The sequence below is a fragment of the Saccostrea echinata genome, unplaced genomic scaffold (assembly GCF_033153115.1).
Source record: "Saccostrea echinata isolate AGI-Se365-2 ecotype Australia unplaced genomic scaffold, CSIRO_AGI_Sech_v1 ptg000008l, whole genome shotgun sequence".
Taxonomy (NCBI): domain Eukaryota; kingdom Metazoa; phylum Mollusca; class Bivalvia; order Ostreida; family Ostreidae; genus Saccostrea; species Saccostrea echinata.
In genome coordinates, this window is record NW_026889757.1 from 1,784,631 (window position 1) to 1,808,136 (window position 23,506).

Here is a 23,506-nt window from a genome sequence, read left to right on the forward strand (position 1 = left end):
TAGTTTGTCTCTGATATTTGTTCATCTAAATGTATACTGTGAATTCCTTATTATAAGCATTGAAGTAATACATGTATCGCAAGAAGCACATCTCATGAAATCTATTTTAAATCTCACTTTTATTTCTATCAATAATTATGTTTAGTACAGATTTTAAGAATTAGTGAGAAAAATTATTACAAATATTAAATGTGTGCTTTATGACAGTGTAGAGTTAGCTCAAACTCTGTTCACTTTTTTAGAACCAACACACAATGTAGTTAATTCTGTCTTTATTCGGACGTTCAACATCAGAGGCAAAATTATTTAGAGTGGTCATTTTGTAATGCATAAATTAAATGATTGTCAGAGAAGAAATTGCAACACAAAGAGAAGAGAAGTATTTAACTTATTATTTTGTGCCGACTACCAGTATTGTTTACTGTAGGTAATTTTTATGGCGTGGAGCTCTAGAGCTTGAACGTCATCTAGTTATGGCCCCGATCAAAATTGCCATCGAATTTTACGTGACCGAATGTGTCAGTCGATGCATCAGCAAAAGTAAATAGTAAAACATGTAGCTATAAATCAATTTCTTTGAAAATGCATGCTCACAATTGATAATAACTTGAAAATAAAATTGCATCAGTTATACCTACAATTAATTCTGTTACAAAACAAAGATACTATGTTTATTTTCACACAAGAAAAACATGATAGTTGTTGCAGATGAATTTCTAAAGAAAGCGCGCATCGAATGACATGAATAAGGTTTCGGAACGATAACAACCCAATAGGCGGTAAAACATTCACAAAATTACATAAACACGAATACAAGAAGACCTAAATAATGAATTTCAAAATCTGAACTTGCTTTTACAATCTAATGACCAATTTTATCATTAAAACTGAAGTTATTGACCTGTTTTACTGTATTTATCCATTTCCCAGTATACCCATATACCACGTACGCTCAATCGTAACAGAACAGAGTTAGGTTGTATAGATGCAATTACTAAAACAGCGCTTAGAAATTTGCAATTAGGAAAATATTATATAAATTTTATAAAATAATATATAAATTCTTCTTAGTTCTACAAATGACTGCATGGAAAGAGATGAGTTTGATATTCAGAATGAATTTTAGACTGGCCTGCCTGTCTGATATGTCGAATGGTGTCTGGTCTGAATTCAAACCCAGCTCTATTCGGATCATGACATAGAGGCCTAAGACTATGATATTTGACATTTTGTTTACAAAAATTTTTATTAGGCTACCTGAATCATACAATTGACTTTTGCTTTCTTCAAATTCAAAAAGATCTTTTGACATGCATTGTTTGTCATGTTCGACGCCATTGAAGCCTTTCAGGCTTTTGATTTTTATTTTTAAGGTGATGTTTAAGGTGACAATTTTTGTAACAATATGCTTGTGCATCAAAGTTGCAAATTCTAATTCCCAGGAAACTGCTCGCTATGTTATATTTTCAAAAATTAATACAAGCTTGAGAATTAGTAAGTACATGTACTCATGAAATATAAGGAATCTGTAGTACATGTATATATTATCACAGACACTTAATGTTATATGTTTTATCACGAAAAATATAACCTCTCTAATAAATAAATTATTATTAAATGGGGGTGTATATATATTTTTGAGATAAGATAAATACATGTCAAGTGCTTGTATATATAATGGAGTTTTATGATTCCTCAATAATACATACAATACCGGTAGCTTGATTTTGATAAATACACAAACATGTAGGTGTTTCCTCTTTCTTGTATTTACATGTATTATCATATTTCTTTTCCTTTTCATTCATCACTCTTGATTGGACTTTTCACTTTTTTTCTTACAGTTGAGATTAATTAAGATAAATACTTCCAAGAAAGTTGATCTTCTTTTTTTATTTATACATATTCATTGTAAAATAAGATAAAGCACCACGTTTGTTAGGGTAGCTCACACAATGATCATTCGAATTCAAACATTGGTCAAAACTACTTAAGTTTTCACAAAAGTACTATGGGTGTATATGATGCCCAAGGTGCATCAGTTGACAGAGTTTGATGATTCTAAACCTCTTGGTATCCAATGAAAGTAGTAAGATATGGCCATGAAATTTTAAAAAGTAGTTCACTTATAGTGACTTACTTTTTGGTTGACACACTTGAAGGACCCAAGATACATCAAGTGAAAAAGTTCAATGATTTCAAGCATTATATAATTAGTATCCAAAATATTTATATATGGCCATGAAATTTCAAAAGAAGGTCGCCGTGACCTCTTGTTCGGTTGACAATGTTTGATGATCCTAGTCTTCACAGTGCCTAAAATATGCACACTAAAAATGAATACCTGCAAAATTCAAAATGTAGGTCACTGTGACCTACTTTTTATGAATATATTTAAAGGTCCCCAGATACATCAACTGACAAGGTTTAATGATTCTAACCTCTTAGTTGACACAATACAAAGACTCAAGTGAGTCCACTAACAAATTTTGATAATTCTAAGCCTCTTGGTACTCTAGCTATTGAGATACAGCCATGAAATTCCGAAAGTAAGTGAATGTGACATATTTTTTAGTTTTCAGTCAGTTGACCTAAGATTAATCAACTGACAAAATTTGATGACTTAAGCCTCTTACTATCCTAAATATTGAAATAAAAGTGTGAAATTCCAAAAAGTAGGTCATAGTGACCGACTTTTTGTTTGAAGTACTCCAAGGATCCAAGATGCATCAACTGACAGTTTGAAGATCCTAAGCCGCTTACCGTTTGAAATATATTGATGTATTCTAAGCCAATAAATATCCGTCAAATGTCAATATGTTTTGTTTTGGAATTGGCTTATTAACAACAAATGTTCAGGATAAATTCAGGATGAATCATGTATCAACTTCATCAAATGAAGACTTGTTTTACCCTCCCTTCATCATGGTTTTTGAAAAACACCTGCATGGTTCTGTGTCCATCCATGCCCTCTTGATATAAACATTGATCAATGCTTCTCCATTACAAAGTCACTGTTTAGACAAAGTGGGACTCAGAAAAAATAAGAACTGGAGATTCATACATAACCCGATATTTTGTTTTACATGGTGGAAAAACAGACAACACATAATAATTTTACATTAGGAATTTATTCCATTTCAGTTGAAATTCTCACTCACTTACGTACACAACTGACTCTAAACCCAGACACAAGATTTGTGCTCATTGTAACTTTATAATACTATTCCCCAAGACAACATGCTATCAGTCTACAGTACAGAACAGATTCCTGATGACTACTTTTCATTAAAAAAGACTTGTGCTCTGAAATATGCCTAAAAGATTTCAACAAACCTTCCTACAATTACCTTTACAATGATAACACCAGTTTTGAAGTCCAGCAAATTTAACAATCAGCAATAGTCAGAGTTGAATGGTTTAACTTTTTGATTTCATTGTTGGCGTTCGGCCTATTTGTATGTGTCTGTATAATGTATATTGGTTGCTGACAAAAGAGTGTCAATGCAAGGTAACTATAAAGCAACAACATGGGTTATAGGTACAATAAATGATCTCCCTTGTGTATGACATATAGAAAAAGCCATCAAGATTATAAATCACAGGCAACAATAATCAACACACATTGATATATGCATATTGTGTGTATTCTTAGATCAAAAATTTCTCAAGGCAACATTTGACTTTTATTTGAAAATTTTTAAATTGATTTCTTAATAATATGTCTATTTTTTGTTTTAATTTTCAAGATACTCTTGCCTGCTTATACAAGTTTGTAAAATCTATGAAAAGCCATTTTTAACTGTACAACATGTACAATTCTTTGTAGTGAAGCACAATTTTTTTTTAAAACTGTCAGATATTATGCCTGACACACTATTAGAGTACTTATGCCAGTCCAAAGATCTATCAGTCCTGATACTTTTGACTATTCAATATTTTAAGGTCATTTGTTTGACTTACATGCCAAAGGAATTCATTGCTCTCTTACTAAAAGGATGGAGGGTTTTTTTTTAAAAAATACTGTACATCACTTTTTATTCAGGAGAACTTTATTTTTGTTTAATTATGCTTGCGAAAATTTTATTCTCACATATTTTTGTTTCGTAAAAGCTTATATATACAATAATCAAAAAACATCAACATTTTGTCTCCCTTATAAAAACCCAATAAGGTGTCATTAAAATTTTGTCATCTACAGTATCTCAAATGTAGGAATTAATGAAAAGTGGGAAATACATGCCATCAACTAATGCACTGTATGTAAGAAAAAATTACTAGTACTTCTTCCAGTTTCTTACATTTTATAGATTTATATGTTAGATCATTTTTGGAAACATTTCCGTAATGTTATGTAAAATATGTAATTGCAAATAACTTTTTAAAAAATCTATGAAAATTCCTCATTTCCAATTAACTGGTCTCCTTTAAATCATATCCTATGTTACTTTCCATAAGCGATATGTAAGCATGACCTCACAAATAAATTGTGTACAGACTATACTTTATTCAATTTTAAAAAAAAAAACGTGGAACTTTTAACAAAATTTACATTTTCATTTTCAAAGATGAATTGCAAGTATCAATAAGGTTTCTTTTACCTCAAAAGAAAAAAAAATTAAGCTGAGGAACAAGATATACACATGTAAAAAAAAAATAGTTCTGCAGAGCACAAATGCACTGATGGTTTGGGTTATAAATCACATACTTCTCTTTCTTGCTACTTGAAAAACAGAACATAACTTTGGAATGGCCTTATAGTACTGGACTCCTACATGTAGCATAAATGGATAGCACATACTATAATATCACAGCGGATAGGCAAATCCAATATTGGGGAACAAGAATTCTCATGATATAATAAATTGTACACATTTAGAGAAAAAAAAAAACACTGTAGCAAATGAAATACCATGTGCCACGATTAAGAGTTTCATACAAGAACTTAGTGTATCAATTTTGTCAATAATGACAAGTAACACTAAAACTTTCAATGAATTAATAGATCAGTGAAACAAAAAATCATTTACAAGCAATAAATATTATTTATACTAACACATATCCACTGTCTTTTGGATTTAGTAATTCTGAATAAAGGTCAAACGGTATGGCCTGCTTCAATGTGGAGGTGGCTCACGATCAGACATTTGAGATGTTGGCATTGGCTTAAACATTGCTTTCTTAACAGCAGCAGGGTTCATTCTATTGTCTCTTTGTCCACCTGACATGGGTCGCCCAGGAAGGGGTACAGGGTTATTTGACCCCATGCTGGCTCCTGCTAATGCAGACACTGGGTTAGCCCCAGGGTGTGAATTATACATTGATACCCCTCCATGAGAACTGTGACCTTGTCGAACTGGTGTGGCTCCTTGAGATGACCCCCCGCGTGATGCTGATACTGCCGATCCATTAGCACCACCTCCTCCAGCTGACTGCGTCTTGGCCACTATTGTGGAACTACTCTTTTCAGGGGGCAATGGCTTTGTAGTGGGAACTTTGTTCTGTGTGGTAGGATTTGATGGTGATACACTCTCTTGCGCCTCGTTATTTGAGGGAGTTAATCGGGGACCCTCCTCCTCTAAACAAACTGATGCCTCCTCTAACACATGAAGTTGCTCTGTCAGTGTTGACAACAACAGTTCTTGTACAAATATACTCCTATCATATGCCTCCTGGCCTACACTCTTGCTAGAATTCTCAGCATTTTCCATACACCTAAAGATAATGTCAAATGATTTAATACTATATTATACAAAGACTATGGAACAATTACATGTAGTTATAAAAGATTATCATTAACATAAACTATCGCTCTGACATTTATTTACTACAATTAAAATCACTCATTTTTTTTACCCACCTGACCAATAAATATGGAGAATTTGACTTTGCCGCATTGCTACTGCTGGCTTGAACTTGTCCTCCCTGGTTATCTGTGGAACTCCCTGAATTAGCTGAATTCGTCACATTACTTTTACTGGACTCCACTTGACGACGATTTGGAAGTCTCTCTAGTTGTTGTCTGTAGGGTAGATAAGAGTGTTGTGAGCTCTCCAAACTACAGTCAGAATTGAAAGTTATGTAGGATTTCACTCCCTCTACTTCCCCAATAATAAGTACTGTCTATGTAGAACTTCATTTTTCAATAAGTAAACTCTAATAACAATTTCACAACTTTAAAAACAAAGGTAATTCCCCTTTGGAGAAAACAGCACTTCAAAATATTTGGCTGAAACACTCATACTTTAACAGGTTTAAAATTATAATATTTTATGATCTAGTAGATATCTTTCCTTCTGGTTGATAACCATTGCCAAAATGCATCAATAAAAGACAAGTCTTTTATTGAAAGAATTCATCAAATCCAAAGAAGGGTAACCACCAAGAAAATAACCAATATATGAGTAACTGCTTTAGTAACACTTTGTATCCATACCTAGTGGACTGTAATTGCATCTCTAGTTGTTGTAACTGTGAAGAAACACTCTGTGCTGCAGCAGCACGACTTCGAACACTAGACAACTGAGACAGAAGCTCAGCGATTGGATCCATGGTATCACGGGTGCCAGGAGACAAACCAGACAGTGCGGAACCTCCTGATGAAAAATGCATGTTAGCTCTTCTTGTTCTCGTGCCACTAACACCTCGGCCAGGATGTGGTATTCTACGGACATGTCTTATTCCTGCTGGTTCATCGTAAGTTAAGTTAAGGAAAAATTACCAAAGATACAGATACTTTCTTATCAATTTTCATTTTCACATGGTAAAAATCTCAAAATGATTTCACATGGTAAAAAATCTCACAATGATCTCTGATAAATAGATTTCTATAACCCATTCTATGTTCAAAAGGATATAAATTCTCTTGGTGTTCTGTGTTGTATTGAGAGATGTTCTGCAAAATCATCAGTCACACAATTAGGATCTCCTCCTGGGTGTGACGCACAAATGGGACATACCTGTAAAAAAAAGTTTATTGGCTACATCATATGAACTACATATATGGGTTTTTAAGGTTAAAAAATTTTCAGAAAACTAGAAATATGTCCATAGGACATGAATGCCCCGCTGAGGGTATATTAGTAATGCAACATAAAAATTTGTATTAGTGTATGAAATTTGATGAGAATATCTTGAATAGTTTCTTTAAAATTGAAATTGAAATCTAAAAACTTGGATACAGATGATAAATTCACAACAAATTATGTATTAGTGCATAAGCTTACATAAATATATCTTAAATGGTTTCTTTAAAATTAAGCAAAATGCAAATTTCAGAAAAGGTCATGAGGTCATGGTCACATGAAACTTCAAGGTCAAACATTTTTGATGCAGTTGAATAGTTCTCACAAATGCATATCAGCATATTAAGTTTGATTAAAATATTTTGAATGGTTTATTTAAAACTGAGCTAAACATTAATTTAAAATAAATGAAGTTAAGGTCAAGGTCAAAAAATGTTGATGCAGTTGAAAAGGTTACATCAGTATGTATTAGCATATGAAGTTTGATAAAAACATTATGAATGGTTTCTTTAAAACTGAATTAAACACAAATTGAGAAAATTGAGGTCATGGTCAAAGGAAAGGTCAAGGTAAAAAAAATATTGATGCAGTTGAATAGCTCTCATCAGTATGTATCATATGAAGTTTGATAACACAATATTGAACAATTTCTTTAAAACTGATCTAAACACTAATTTAAGAAAAGTGAGGTCAAGGACAAAGGAAAGGTCAAGGTAAAAAATATTGATGCAGTTGAATAGCTCTCATCAGTATGTATCAGCATATGAAGTTTAATAAAAATATCCTGAATAATTTCATTAAAACTTAGCTAAACACTAATTTAAGATCAAAAGCCTGAAAGGCTTCAATGGCGTCAAACATTTAAAATCAATTTCAAAAGTTCTTTTTGAATTAAATTTGAAATTAAAAGATTGTAAACATATAATATCACAATTATACATGTAGTTTGGGGGCTTTAATCTCTTTTCAGTTTGATAAAGTGCTAGAAAAGATTTATTTTTTTTTACTATTCTACTTGCCAATGTCTATAAGCATCATTATTTTAATAGTTTTAGCTTACACAACATATTTACAGTGATTGCAAGTTAGCTACGAAATACGATCGGTATAACGGTATATCCAGTGATGGAGCTCAACCCTTCGATGTTTATGATAAAATTTGCTGCTTGTCAAATTGTAAGGCTAAAGATTGATCTTTAAAAGTCAGTTAGTTTAAACTTCTTGTTTGTCCATTAAAATAGTTTCGTGATTATTTTACCACTTTGCCGGTTTTTTTTCATGGCTTTCGATGATTCATGTAATTCGACGCATCGCTATACTTGATGTGTAGAAATTAATCCGCAGCAACTTTCAGGAAGGTGGCCACTTTTTCTATTGTTACAATAAACACAGTATCTCTATTTTTTATCATAATTAATTGTAGATATACGTAATGCAATTCTATTTTGAATTCATTTTGATATGTTCTATTTTCTTTTGTGGATGCATCGACTGACACCTTTGGTTGCTTAAAAACAATCGGAGCTCCTCGCATTGCTCGTACCTTGTACATTTGTATGGAATTAACCGAGGATTGCCGATTGTTGTGTAAAGCCAGTGACAATCCCTAGTTGGCTTTCGACCTTCGGTCGACGCCATATTAAAGTGAGGACAAGGTCAAAGGAAAGGTCAAAGTCAAAAAATGTTGATGCAGTTGAATAGCTTACATCAGTATGTATCAACATATGAAGTTTGATTACACTATCTTGAATGGTATCTTTAAAACTTAGCTAAACACTAATTTAAGAAAAGTGAGGTCAAGGTCAGAAAATGCTGATGCAGTCGAATAGCTTACATCAGTATGTATCAACATATGAAGTTTGATTACACTATCTTGAATGTATCTTTGAAACTTAGCTAAACACTAATTTAAGAAAAGTGAGGTCAAGGTCAAAAATGTTGACGCAGCTGCATAGCTCTCTTCAATATCTATCAGCATATGAAATTTGATAAAAATATCTTGTATAGTTTCTGAGAAACTGAGCTTTGAACAGAACTAAACGCAAAGTGTGATGGAAGGACAGACGGAAGATGGACATAACAAACACTATATGCCCTGGCCATATTCATGGTGGGGCATAAAAATGTAATTATCAGAAATCCATTTATTTGCTATTCTGAAGTCAACAGTAAATATATGGTAAACAGTTTGATTCAGATACTGACCACTTCCGTAGATGCCTCTCCATGCTCTGAAGTGACATGGTCATGTAACGTGGCATCTGTGTATCCCATCTTCCCACAATAGGGACAAGTGAAAGACTGAGGTTGTTCTGCTGTTAAAGCTTCTCCTCCATAATATAAGTCTGTAACAGAAACATCAATATTTGTCACTTAAAACATACTGACAGATTCAACAAAACAAAGGATGATGTAACATAACTGCTATCTGGGGCCCCTTTTTCTACAACGAATTATATTTAATCTACAACGATATTGATAGTTTTCATACATGAGTGAATAAATACAACGCCTTTTGAATAGTTTCAATAGTTCCGACAAATTTTAATTATAAGGATTACTGCATTATCTATGAATTTTTTGACCCTATGACAGCAAAATTCGGCCTTATTTGTGACAATACGTTCTTTTATGAAAAGAGAATAGGCGGGTCCTAGAACAATAGCGGGATATGCATGTTTGAGGAATCTACTTTATATGGCTATTGTTATTATTTCGCACATAGTCGCTTACCGAGAACAATTGTCCAATCCAATGACAGAACGACAAAACATGCTGGTTTACTACATGTTTACATTTTATCACTGACACCTGGTTTAGGTCAATTTACACAATATCTCTACTACATTTCAAACTTTTAATGGTCAGCCAAGGCTATTTATACATAAAAATACGCATGGAACCGCAGTGTTTACCGTTTAGGATCAAGAATGAAACTTCTATTCACTGATTCTAGGGAATATGGTGTAGACCTAGCGAATTGCCCACCAAACGCTTTACAAAACTTTTAACTATGTATATTTATAAATCAATTATTTGTAAATGTGAACTGGGAAATTGTCTAATCTGTGACTCAAATGCATAAAAAATGTTTATCGGAAAGCAGGTTAAAAAACCCAATCTTTTTTCCAAGCATAAAATGTCCTTAGTATTTTTGTGGTACTCACTAGTTATGCAACTCATTTAGCTGATTGGTCAGTTAGAAAGTATCGCCAGTGCCTCGATAAGCATATGAATTTATTCTTATGTCAGAAAAAATAGCTTCGGCGATCTGTTCATAATGGGAAAGGCCAGCTAGATTTTACAATTTTTTTAAAAACAACACGTGAGTGCAGTTAGGTACATTTTTCTCCTTTCACATATAGGTAGATTTCAATAAAAGACAGTGACCAGCCAAAGGAGAAAAATGTACCTACTTGCGCTCGTATATTTTAAGGGCTTCAAAGTGGGGCGGGGCCAAAATTCAATGGGAATTGGATGTAAACATGGTACCCCTACTCAAAATAAAGACATATATCTTCCAAATCATGTTTCTATTTTCGGTAAAAGTAGTATTTTATGAGGGTATACATATCCGTGATTAAATGCATGCAAAAATTAGAATAAAATTTAGATATTTAATTTTTTGTCAATTTACCGGGGGCCATATGTCACATCATCCTTTAGAAAATCTGTGCAACAAAATATAAATCAACAAGGACGGAATGTCACAAATCACACAAGGTATGTATACAAATTGAATGAAACCTATATTATTTACATTCTTAATCATGTTAATACTTGGTATCATATTGTTTTACCACCTGATACTTAGAAGTAATTAAAATCTTTTTAAAAATCTGTTTTACAACCAGTTTTTAATTGTGATATTGCACTAATATATTGCAATGTTATGCTTTGCATAAATTATTTGTGAATGTGCAATGCAAGTTGACTGTACCTTGAAAAAAAAAACATTTTAGGATCTTTAAGTGAATTTACTATTAATTCAATTAATAGAACTGTAACAGTTAATTCATTTAGAGTTCAGCCACAGTATACAACTGCACTAATTGCCACTAAACCATGTAAACTAAATATTAATATCTTGGATGAAAATAATTTTTCAATACTGGCTGGTGTAATTTTTTTAGTGTGATCCATTAAAATTTACCTTTCTTAATGCTCTGCTATTTAACATTTTAATAAAAATTTTATATATTGGATATTTATTCCAAATACTTTAAAAATAGATCATTGTAATTATTCTGTTGGATAAGGGCCGTCCAGGATTTACCCAATGTAAATCAATTACCTGAAAGGCTTCTCTCTATATATTCAGGGCCTTTTTTGTTTTTGTTTTTTGTTGTTGTTGTTTGGGTTTTTTTTCTTGGATTACAGAACTGCTGACCCTAATTCCAGGGGAATCAGAAAAAAAAATGCAAATTTCTACTTTTTTAAAATCCTGCTGATTCTATTCAACACACCAAACAAAAAATGAAAATAAAATACTTTCTAAATTTTAAGAACTTAAAAATTGTGCATTGCTTTGTATCTGGTTACTGCTATTTGTTTCATACAAAATTGTATATTCTTTTTTTTTCCACAAGCCATGCATTATTAAACATGTAATAATGGCCACAGCTAGATGACAATTTTCTGTTGTCTGTGACAGGGTCCTGTACTGTTTATCAGGAAATTTAAATCGAGAATGGTAGAAAAATTTAGAAATGCTGATGTCTTATTAAGTTTTACTCTTGAGTACAGAGTTGTAATGAAGGCTTATTCCCTTTTCACATCTTTCTGAATCATTAAAACCTTAAAGTTCAATTTTTTAAAATATAAAAAGCAATGAAAATTTCAATCAACTTGTAATTTGGGAATTTTTTTTACCTGAATCTGGAGGGAAAAGAGCAAATTTTCAATTGGGACAGGGTCCTTTTACCAGGATGCAGGGTTATTATAAGCCCTGTTCTGTATCAGTGTTTTGTAAATAAATCTGACATGATTCTGAAGTCGAATGAAAAAAGCGGATTTATAGACCACCTCAAATAGGCCAGGGATCTGGGGGCTACCTAAGCCCCCAGAAGATCTGGGGTAAATGGTACAAAATCCTGCATTCTGAGCATTTCGTGGCAATTAGTTTTCACTCTGAAATTATCTTCTTTTTAAGGAAAAAAATTACAAATGTTACTTATTACCAACATTTTACTGTAGTCTTTGACACTTTTTTTAATCAATTCACATCATCTTTCATCTGTTATTTCATCAATATCATCTGTTACAACAAGTGACATTTCCAATAAAACTTCCAACAACTGGCTGAATAAATACTTCGAACGACATCTTTAACCACGTTAACAATTTTGATTCTCTAGACTTTATTCACGTTGTACAATTTTCGCATCCATGCGATCGATGCTTCTAGTAAAACATCCAACCATTGGTTGAATTTATGTTTCTAAAATCCAATAACCAATGAAATTGCACGTTACTTTTAATCAATAAAGTAGGGATAAAGTGAAGCAAACACAGACAAAAACGGTATGATCAGAAAATATCGAGAGACTTAAAAAAAAGAAATACGAATTTTAGAGCGGAATAAGCAAATCTGAATACCGGTAGTGGAATTCCGCTTTAAAGTGAAAAAAACCCATGCCTGCTAAATGAATTGTAGATCTATATTTATAACTGATGCCCTTTTATTTTGAAGTTAATATTGACTGTGTTCATTTTCAACAGAAATTGTTATGTACACATATGTATTCTATTTTTTGTGGATACAAGGACTGAAACCTTTGGTTACATAATTTTTTTAACATCCTATTGGACAATCCTAAATGGCTTTTGAGCTTTGCTTGACACCACAAAAAACTGATTTTGCAGAGCTGATAAATCATGATTACCAAAGTCATTCCTGGTGAGAATACATTGCATGGGGTGGTCAGCTGTGTGTCTGGTGGTGGTAGCCCCAGCTTCGTAACAGGTTGAGCACAAGTCATAGTCGTAACATATCAAACACTTATATCGACGACCTCGAAAGTTTCCCTTCAGGCAAGAATCACAGCTGACCCCTAAAAAGCAAGAAATTAAAAGTTACATCATACTGCAATAAAGTCAAAATATATTATGGTCATAGGTCAATCAGTACAGAATGAGAAATGAAATACATGTATTGCACTATTGATTCTAAAATCCTAATGTAATTAAAAATGTGCACTTATACCTAACAGTATTACAGTGATAACTTGTAATTAAAAACTTTTTATAAAAAATGTTACATATTAGTCTGTATCATATTACACAATCAGAATATCAATATATCATGATATGTTTTGTTGTTTATATCCATACTCAACCCTAATATCCTTGCATAATCCCAGTAGCTTTTTTCTTTGGTTAATTATTATTATCTTACATGTCTTAGAAAATTGCACTTATTCTGGTGTCAGAAGTTTCTGAATATATACATGTTAATGATTTTATTTTGATCTCAAGTGTATATTATTTATTTGATTAATTATTTAAAAAAATATTCCTTTAATTAACTTGTGACTTACTGTAGATCTATCGTTTATCGGTAAAATTGAATTGCGAACCCGATATAATACGTTCAGCATTAATGTATAATTATATGTACCGTCTGCAATGTTTTTGACAATAGATATAATATTCTTTAAAAATAATTCAGAATATTAGAATATTATTCTGAAGTCTATTAAAACTGGATTGTTTATGAAAATGCTTCCCAAGTAGGGTACACAATTTTCTCGGGGCGCGTGCCACTAAATAAACACGGTGTCAGGTAAGGGATACACTGTCAGGTAATTAAGAGACAATAAATGCCAATAATAGATCAAACACAACGTTATTAAAAACTATAGATATGGCTTGGACATTAAGCACCTCCTAATTAAATATCATCAAAATGTTGGTAGACTCGTTACATAGTTCATCACCATGACAAAGAGACCGAGATCTGCCTATGATCGAGATCAGTGTATGAAATATAGAAGACAAGGGATTTAACGCTTAAACAAAACAATATAAAAAGAAAACTAAAATGATAGTGGTTTAATTTGTTGAAAAATAAAAATATTAATTACCGATGTCATATCCTAACACATTATTTGAACACAGGTAAATACATTAGAGTATTGATATGAAATTTATAAGAGAAGAAAAAAAGAGAGATAAAATATCGGTGTAATTTCTCAAAATATTATTTGAAACACATGTTAACATATTAGAGCATTGATTTGAAATTGTCCACCGATTCTGGCAAAAAGTTGTACTGACTTATAGGCGGGTCAATGGCAAATCCCTCCAAAATAACTCAAAAATCACAACCGACTTACAGGTGGACCGACTTATAGGCGAGTATATACAGTACATGTACATTTGATGTCACAAATATCTGGGCTGCGTTCAAGACTGTAGCGGCTAACCTAGCAGCTAGGTGATAGATATCTATCTCTATTGTACAGACAGTAGCCTACTGCTAAGTCTTACTCTAAGATTTGGGTTAACAAAATAACAGTAAAAATGTATTTTTGGAACAAAAAATTTTATTTTAAGCAAAAATGTGTATGTAAATTTACATTTAATTCACTAAGATGTAGAAAATAATTCCCCATACTATTAAAACCTAGTGAGCTATGAAGTTGTAACTAAGGAGGCCATCTTCAATTTGGTACTTAGAAATAAATATTTATGCTAGCTCTTCCTACGTAGTGGCTAGACTAGCTTTCCGCTTTACCTAGCAGCTACACTGTTTAACGCACCCCCGTTGAAATGGCAGTTACTTATGTTGCAAGAATGTTTATGACTAGACATTTAGAGAGATTCCATTCATTTGAATTGGAAAAAAATGTATTGGTACCACTAAAATATGTAATAAAAAGGATATAGACTGAATATGGAAAAATATGCCCACCCTCAGTCTTCACACAGATGCAGCACAAAGACTGAGGGTGGGCATATTTCCAAATATTCAGTCAATAATACATAAACATGACCAATGTCTCTAAGGATTAAAAGGCTAACAACATATAATTTTACATATATATGGCTGGGATGCCTTTTTCTTTTACATCAGTCAAAATGTGACATTTATGTAGTTAAACAGAACAATAATGACCCAAAGATACATGTTTAAAGTAGCAACAAGACATGAAAGGATATTAACGAATGTCCATAAATCCTTCTTTTTTCTTTCAGAAGGTCTATAAATACATTTACATTAAATAAAAACAACTACGCAATGGGTTGTCGTGTACTAGTTTCGTTTTACAGCTTCCGTTTTCATACCACAATTTCAGAGACTGGCAATCATATATAGAGTGTTCGTTCAATTTCTTCGATCGATAAACCTTCCATTATCACTACTCATAACTTTTTTTGTTCAGTCATTTTTCGTTAAAAGTAACAGCTTACAAGGAAACATAAGTTCGGTGTGCAGTTGCCATTTTGGATATTTGAGAAATTATGACTTACCCTCATGACGAGACATTCTATACTGAGACGGGGAAAAGGCCTCTTAGACCAATGCAATTTTGTTATTTGACGATTTTACTCTCAGATACAATTAAAAAAGATTGTAGTAAATCAAACAGAAGCTTAATTCAGATAATTCCAAGGTTACATTCTTGGCAAGTGGGTTTTATGATGACGTCACGTAGTTTCTCGTTGAAGCACGAGACATATTCATGTAAAAAAAAATATTTTGGAATTTTTTTTTAGATTGTTCTAGCACATTTCCCTGTACATTTCTCAAACCTAATAGCTATATCAATTTATTTTTCTGCTATCAAATAACATTTTTTTTAAAAAAGGAAATCTAAGTTCTTCAAACGTTTCCAGCATTTTAAAATTAAAGAAATGACAAACCCGATAATAATTTTTTTTTTTAAGTCAGCAACAAATATTACTGGTACACTGTATGTCGATTATGATTTAGTAAGAAAATAAGAAAGTGCATGTTGCGGAGAGAAAATGCTAAGTTATGTCTCTGACTGCATCAAATGATGCTGCAAGTTGAAGCAGTTGATTTTTTTTTAGAATCATACATCGGGATCGAAATTCTGAAAAAACTTAGTTTCAAGCCTTTATTCTACATCGATTTCATCGGTAATCGAACCTGCAAGGGACAAACTCGACTTGGAAGCAGCATGTCTTGTGCCGGTAGAATTTTAATTTACGGTGGCAAAGGTGCTTTAGGCTCCACATGCGTTAGCACATTCAAGGCTCAAAACTATGTATGTTTTTTTCGATGGTGAATTTGGCTCGTTACCATGTGTTTACTGTTCAAAATTGTTAGTTGTTTCTGCATGATCAGGTCTGGCACAATCTCTTGATTAAGCTTTATAGCTTGAAATAGCTATATAGCTTTATTAAGCTATTCAAAATAGCTTGATAAAGCTATTTATATGCAGGTTTTCACAAAAATGTTATTTGTACAAAATAGACAAAAAGTCGCAAGTATTTGACTATTCATATATGTAATATAGGTTATCAAATCAACAACCCAAATCAAAGATAGTTCTAACATTGCAGCATTTGAATACTTTTAAGCAAAAGATGAATTTCCATTGTTTGGGTAACTGTACAATACCTTGTGTGAGTTGAGGCATGGATAAGTATGATTGCTTCTCATTGTACTGAATTATTACCAATCAATTATCTTGTTGACCATAATTGGCCTCCTTTATAATTTCATTGAAGAGGTAACTGTATCAATTGCTTTATATAGCCCCCAAAACTTTTAGAACTTTGAGTACAAAGTCTCTTAAGGAGACGCAATTTGATGAGTGATTTTTACATGCATTATTTTCATAAGAGTTCAAGGTTGAATATCATCACTGCACCAAGGTGCGACTTTTTGTACATACTTGGAAAATAACACTTTTGAGAAAAAAGTGTGATAAAATAGCTAAATCAAGCTATTTTGAATAGCTTAATAAAGCTATATAGCTAAATCAAGCTATATACCTTAATCAGGAGATTGTGACGGACCTGATGATTACTACCACGTATTCTCAAACAGTGCCTTATTTTGGAATTGAATCTGAAAAGAGAAGCAAAGAACTGATATTGCAAGAAAATGGTACATGCGTTTTAAGGTGATACTTTGGCACGGTAGACAGACATCTCGGCCCAACGGTAACTGGATGTTTCGCACCTAAGCATGGTTCGCGCTGCGATGTTTCGCAACCATTCCGTTTCGCGCTGAGATGGTTCGCCCAACATTGTTGCACAAATATGTGCTAGCCTACTGAAGTTCGTTTAACAAAATTTTAGATTTTAAACATGTTATATGGTGTAAATTTTGATATTTTTTGAAACATTTTTTTTTTAATTCAAGAAGATTATATTTGTAGCAGAGACATAATTATTTATGTCTGTGTTTGAAGTATACATAGCATATAATTATGTATTATTTTAACACCATGCTAATTATAATACCGCCATCTAATTAAGTAATTATTGCTGGTTTGACTACCAACATGACAATTAATAAATTCTCACCTTTCGATCTACAACTAATTACAATTAAATCCTCATGGAATATTTGATGAACACGATCCCTAATCTTTGGCAGTGCATACATGTATTATTAAGTCATGCATTTGAACACACAACATCTATATATGTATATCTTATAATTGATAAACAATTTTTTAAAATGGATAAAAATGTCATGGAATATTTAAAATAAATCGTGAGATGTTTCGCACCTAAATCGGCGCGAATCATCCAGGCGCGAACCATCTCAGTGCAAAACAGAATCGGCGTGAAACATCCCGGATTCGGCCCAACGACACCTCGGCCTGTGACGTCTGACACCTCTGCCCTGACAGGTCGGCCCAAGATTATTGACACGTCAGCCCATATAAAAGACACCTCGGCCCAGGAGAAGTTTTATGATGAAAAAATTAATCCAGTGTCTGAATTGTTATTATCTATTTACTTATCCTTTTTGACGGTTAAACGATTTTTTAAAATAAAAGTCAAGGGGGGGGGTCTATAATAGAAAATTGGTTCACTTCCCTAAGCAAATCAGATCAGCACGTTTACTAACATCTATCTCTTGTGGAAAATCCCCAATATATACACTTAAGTGAAACTATTATATATATCAACATTGTTATGATCTTGACTATGTATAAGAATCAGTTGCCGGAATTTTATCGTTTCATTTTGCATTACTTCTCTGACGATCTGAGATGGGTTGATAATTCGTGAAAAGATATATATGGACTTCATTTAAACAGTAACATTTTTGTAAATGCAATAATTTATCAATAGCAGCTATATTGCAGGAAAATTGCATAAATCGGATAAATGAAGAAATTCAGAAATTCTGCTATATGGTTGCGGTCGTTAATCTTGAATTAACAAAAAAAAAAAAAAAAAGGAAGGACATTTTATTGTTTATACTTATGTCAGTATAAATAATCATATTAAATAATAGTTTACATATGTAAGATAATTGCATTATTGATCTGAACTTTATCGTATGTTTCATCATGTTCATTGATTGAAAATCATAGTTTGATACAGATAGCTTAAAATAAAATAAAATTAAAAAATCAGGGTTCGAACTAGTTTTTAATGTAAGTGGAATTCTTAAGAAATAAATGGATGTAAATGTTCTGAATGACTGTCTCACAATTAACCCTGCTCGTAATTATTCCCTCGATCATTTCCACCAATATGACACGCACTGGAGACTCCCAAAGGATGCGCCGCGGCATCTTGTTTGTTTATCTGTTAGCACTTTCAAAATTATAATTAATTGTCCTTTTATTTCTTGATTATCGTCAATCATGTAGCTTGTGGAAGGTCTTTTTATTATTAAAAATAATCTTGATAGTTTACTTTTTTCGGTCAAAATTTTATTGAAGTCGCAGATTGGACTTCCTAGTAAAAGTTTGCTTGGGCCGAGGTGTCTTAAATTTTGGGCCGACCAGTCGAGGCCGAGGTGTCATTGGGCCGAGGTGTCTGACATTCTTTGGCACCCTAGGGTACACCCTTATAAAATGTATGGACAAAAGGTTACAAAAAGGGCACAGCACAAAACCATTGGAAAATGAAAGTAGCAAATTATCCAAAGTACCTCTAAGTCACCAAGGTACAGTGGATACAATGGCTATAAGTGGACATACCCAAGTGTACCCACTGTACTCTGTGCATCAGCTCAATTAATTGAAATTTTAACTTGGATTAATTTAGCCTTCTAAACCCCTGTATCCATTTCTTATAGTGTTGTAACCCGCTGTACCCAAGTGTAACCTTTGTAACCACTGTACCCTGTTTAATTTTTTCTTAAATTAAGCTACCACACTACTGGGAAACATATACTTTCGATTTCAATAGGAATTTATAGTGTACCCTTTTTGTAACCTTTTGTCCATACATTTTATAAGGGAGTACCCTAGGGTACAAAAGTAGCACCTTAAAACGCAGTACCAATTTCTTGCCATATTTAGCTATGTAGCTTGAATCACCTCATACATGTGATATGTACTGGCTGTACAAAAAATGACGTTTTTTTTACCCCATTTTTACCCCAGGATCACAGCAGGACACCAAAATTCACGGGAAAGGAAATTTTTTCATGTATTTTAAATTGTTTACCAGAAACTGCCATTTTTCTTTAATGCTCATTTTATAACACCGGGAATCTCGTTTGACAAGACTTACCGTGCTTGGTTAATGTAAACAAAACATCGAGATCAAAGGTGTTAAGCATTTTCTATGATAATTACATGTAATTAAGACTTATCAAAACTTCTCTTAGGTTGAATTGTTTTATTAGGGGCTTTCGTTTTGTGACTTGTTAAAATTATGTTCGTAGAAAGATGTTTCAAAGGGAAAATAACAAGAATCAGAGTAACTCTGTGTGACAATAACATAAATTGAAATTTAATCCAATACTTGTTTGCTCTGCTTGACCATTATGTATTGTCTGTTGTAATACAGAGTTTTGATATCTGACATGAGAAAAATGAAGATGACTGGTGACAAAGACCCGGCCTCGTATGGTACACTGTACTGTGGACATTCGTTAATTAAAAATTTAATAATAAAAATCCTTTTGTATTCATTGATTTTTTTGGCCAATTTTGTACAATTTTTTGATGAGCAGTGTATTTTCACCTAAACTCCAGTATTTTCAAGGCTCCTGTACAGTATTTGGATCTGAAAATTATCACATATATGATACCTACGTAGCTTTATTTACCTATTCAGAGTAGCTTTATTTAGCTACTTTATCAGACATATTTTTGTAGTGAGCATTTTTTTTCGTCATTTAGAAACAGTCACACTTTGATGCAGTGATAGTTTTCAACTTTGAATGGTTCTGAAAACAATGCTTTAAAAAACTGCTTTACAAGGTGTCTCTCCTTTAGAACAATTGCAATCAAAGTTCTTAAAAGTTTTGGGACTATAAAAAAACAGTTGATTTGTGACTGAACAGTTACTTTTTGAATGATATAACAAAGGAGACCAATTCTGGTTAACGTGGTAATTAATTGGTTACAATTCGGCACAATGTGAAGTAATCATATTAGGGCTGTGTATTGAGCAAAATATTTCGATACGATACGATACGATATTTTATAAAGCGATATGCGATATATTGGATTATTTATTAAGTCTTTCAAAAATGTCTTGTAAATGACATTTAATGCATAAATTTGATAAAAACTGGGTGAGTCTAACATAACATGTTAAAATATAGTTGTCTATGTATTTTGTAATAGTTATTTAAGATGTGCTATCTCCTTAATGTTTATTTCATTATTAACCAGTTTTAATTCAAAACAGTTAAAATAATCTTTGGTAACTGAAATTCCCAACTTTTTTATAGAATTTTAAGGAAAACTGCCTGTCCGATACGTATTGGAAGTTATTTTTTCGATACGATACAGTCCTGAATATCGATACGTATTGAATATTCGATATATTGACACAGCCCTAAATCATATGTATCTATGCCTCATTGCACACAAGATGGTTAACAATTACAGGCAGCAATGTTTAGACTATATATGCTCTGGGTTACTTTTTTAAAAACTCCATAGTGCAAATAGTAGTAGTGACATAATTGTGAATTTTTGTCAAATGTATTTTAAATACAATTTCCAGAAACCATTGGTCCTACTACCAAAGCTGAAAGAAAAAAGAAATGTTGAAAAAATTTACTATACTATCAGTCTGCATGACCAATGCCTTGACAATCCAGAATTTTTTGTTGTACCAAGGAAGTTTTTGTATTTTCGTTGTAATCTCAAAAACGCTTTAGCCAGTACACTTTTTATTTTCTACTTAGCACTTGTGCTCTGATCCATTGTCATGTCCCCCAGTCTGTGTTGTACTGATCTGCAGAGATATTTAGCCATTCAATTGGAGTACAAGGATGATATTGATGTTCTGCATTTCTCAAGTAAAATGACATGACCAGTCCAGATCAGCACCATTTTTTTTAAAAAGTACAACATAAATTATGTATATTAAAATTTATTCACATTGATGGAATTTGCTATGGACTGGTAGAACACACTTAGTATTAGTCAGAATAACTGATGGAAATATTTGGTTTTGGGAAATTCTGAAATAAAACATGTAAAAAGGAAGCTTGTGATAAACTGCTTTAAAATGAAGCTATTTTGAATACAGCTACTTAGATAATTGAAGCTATGTAGCTAAATTTAGTGATTGTAATCAATGGACCTGATATAGTACTGAAAGACAGGGTCAAATCAGAGAAATAAATCTTATGGGAAAACAGGTCAAAATTTTAATTTCTGCATATAAGTTTTGTATATTTTATAAAGAAAAGTAGCATCTAATAATAAAGCTCTGCTGATTTACAAGGTAAATTTGATATTTATAGCTAATTTGGAGCAGCATTGAAAATCCTTATCATGGAATTTTATTTAGAATTGTAAACAAAAAAATCATTTATAGTTGTGGGACTTTCTATACCATGGTTCAAATTAAACAAGTTCAAATTAAACTGATATTTCTGGAAGTAAACAACCAGTCTGTCATTGATGAATTGTAATTTGATTTTGAAAATATTACAGTATCGAAATGCATTACCATCATTAATTATTTGTGTAGAAAATACTCATAGTACTCTCTTCTATTTGATTTAGAGTTCGAATTTCTCTTTTCTTAAGTGTAGATTCAATTGAGGTGCTACAGTGGTGGCTTCTGTTTGAAGCCTCACCCGATGGTAAAATAATAGACAGAGTCCCGAGACCCCATTTAAAAATGGAATATCAACAGATACCTTTTGTATAACATATTTTTCCATCTGAGTTATTCCCCTTGTTTCCCATCTTGGAAGTCAACTTAGTGAGTTTTCTTTGAGTGATCAAGTTAAAACAGTTGTGGCTTAAATACATTGGGAAAAAACTTTACATTATATTAAAAATAAAGAATTAAGGAGGCTTTGAAAGTCATATCAGTAAAAAATGTTTTCTACACCATAATGCCCAGTATGACATGGTTGTATTTAAAACCAAAAACCTAAATTAATATACATGTATTATACATTTTAACTTGGAATCTCAAGACTTCATTTAGCATGTTGCGTTTGAAAGATTAAGGCAGGATGTAATTCAATTGGTCTAAGCTGTGACATCACAACAAAATATATTTGTTGCATTTTTATAACTAAGTCTTAACAGTGCAGGTATATTAAAATGCCTCTAAACTTGAACCCATTTAAAGAATGTTAAAATGCATCACAAAATCAAAGTTTCTCTCAATCAACCAATTTTGTTTATTTTTTCAGTGGGTTGGTTCCATTGATTTGATGCCGAATGAACAAGCTGATGCCAATGTTGTTGTAAAACCAAGTGAATCATGGTTAAGCCAGGAAGAAGAGGTCCTTAAAGGGGTAGAAAGTATAATCGGGGGTGAGAAACTGGATGCAGTTCTGTGTGTGGCGGGGGGATGGGCAGGAGGAAATGCAGCCTCCAAAGGTAAATGGAATAATCAGAAACAAAAAATTACTTCTACCAAACATACCAACTAGTGATGTCAGTACTTTTTTAAATACTGTAGAAGTACTTTTTTCCACATGGTATTAATTTACTTTGTCACAAATTTTCCACAGAAATTTGTGGCAGTGTACTTAAAGTACATTTAAAGCATTCAGAGGCAATCTAAGAAATCTGCAAAACTTTCTACCTGCACATTGAACATAAATTATGATTCCTCAGAAAAAAGTACCTTTACAGTACTTTATGTATTTTACTGTAATGATGAAATATCTGCTGGAATATGGCACTGAAGTTGATTCTGTAAATAAGCTCTTACCAAACCTTAATCTATTTTCAGATAATCACTGATAATGGTTGTAAAAGTTAAAAAAAAAAAATTAAGTTATAGAATCCATTGCCTTATTTCAGATCACATATGAAGGAGATATGTCTGTCTCTCTGTTTGTAGTTGTGATCTATCTTCTTTGATAACTCTTGCAT

The 23,506-nt window shown here is 32.4% G+C and overlaps 2 protein-coding genes across 3 annotated transcripts in view; one reads left to right on the top strand and one right to left on the bottom strand.

Annotated features, from left to right (window-relative positions):
* Nucleotides 1–3,112: 3,112 nt before the first annotated feature.
* LOC133180917 (E3 ubiquitin-protein ligase KCMF1-like) lies at nt 3,113–15,686 on the bottom strand. 2 transcript variants are annotated; one of them, XM_061315370.1, is made up of 7 exons: nt 15,501–15,686; nt 12,911–13,078; nt 9,231–9,370; nt 6,858–6,959; nt 6,437–6,696; nt 5,861–6,022; nt 3,113–5,715 (listed from the first exon to the last, which is right to left on the bottom strand). In XM_061315370.1, exons 1-7 carry the CDS (start codon nt 15,514–15,516, stop codon nt 5,118–5,120), a joined length of 1,446 nt encoding a protein of 481 aa, XP_061171354.1. In that variant the 5' UTR covers nt 15,517–15,686; the 3' UTR covers nt 3,113–5,117. The 2 variants fall into 2 exon arrangements, with proteins under 2 accessions (XP_061171354.1, XP_061171353.1); XM_061315369.1 differs by having other exon boundaries at nt 5,861–6,058.
* Nucleotides 15,687–16,148: 462 nt separating this feature from the next.
* LOC133181130 (exonuclease 3'-5' domain-containing protein 2-like) overlaps nt 16,149–23,506 on the top strand; it is a 37,951-nt gene continuing 30,593 nt past the window's right edge. Inside the window, exons 1-2 of the mRNA XM_061315672.1 lie at nt 16,149–16,261; nt 22,816–23,005. Coding sequence (XP_061171656.1) covers nt 16,175–16,261; nt 22,816–23,005 — 277 coding nt within the window. The 5' untranslated portion in view covers nt 16,149–16,174. The remainder of the gene's footprint in view (nt 16,262–22,815; nt 23,006–23,506) is intronic.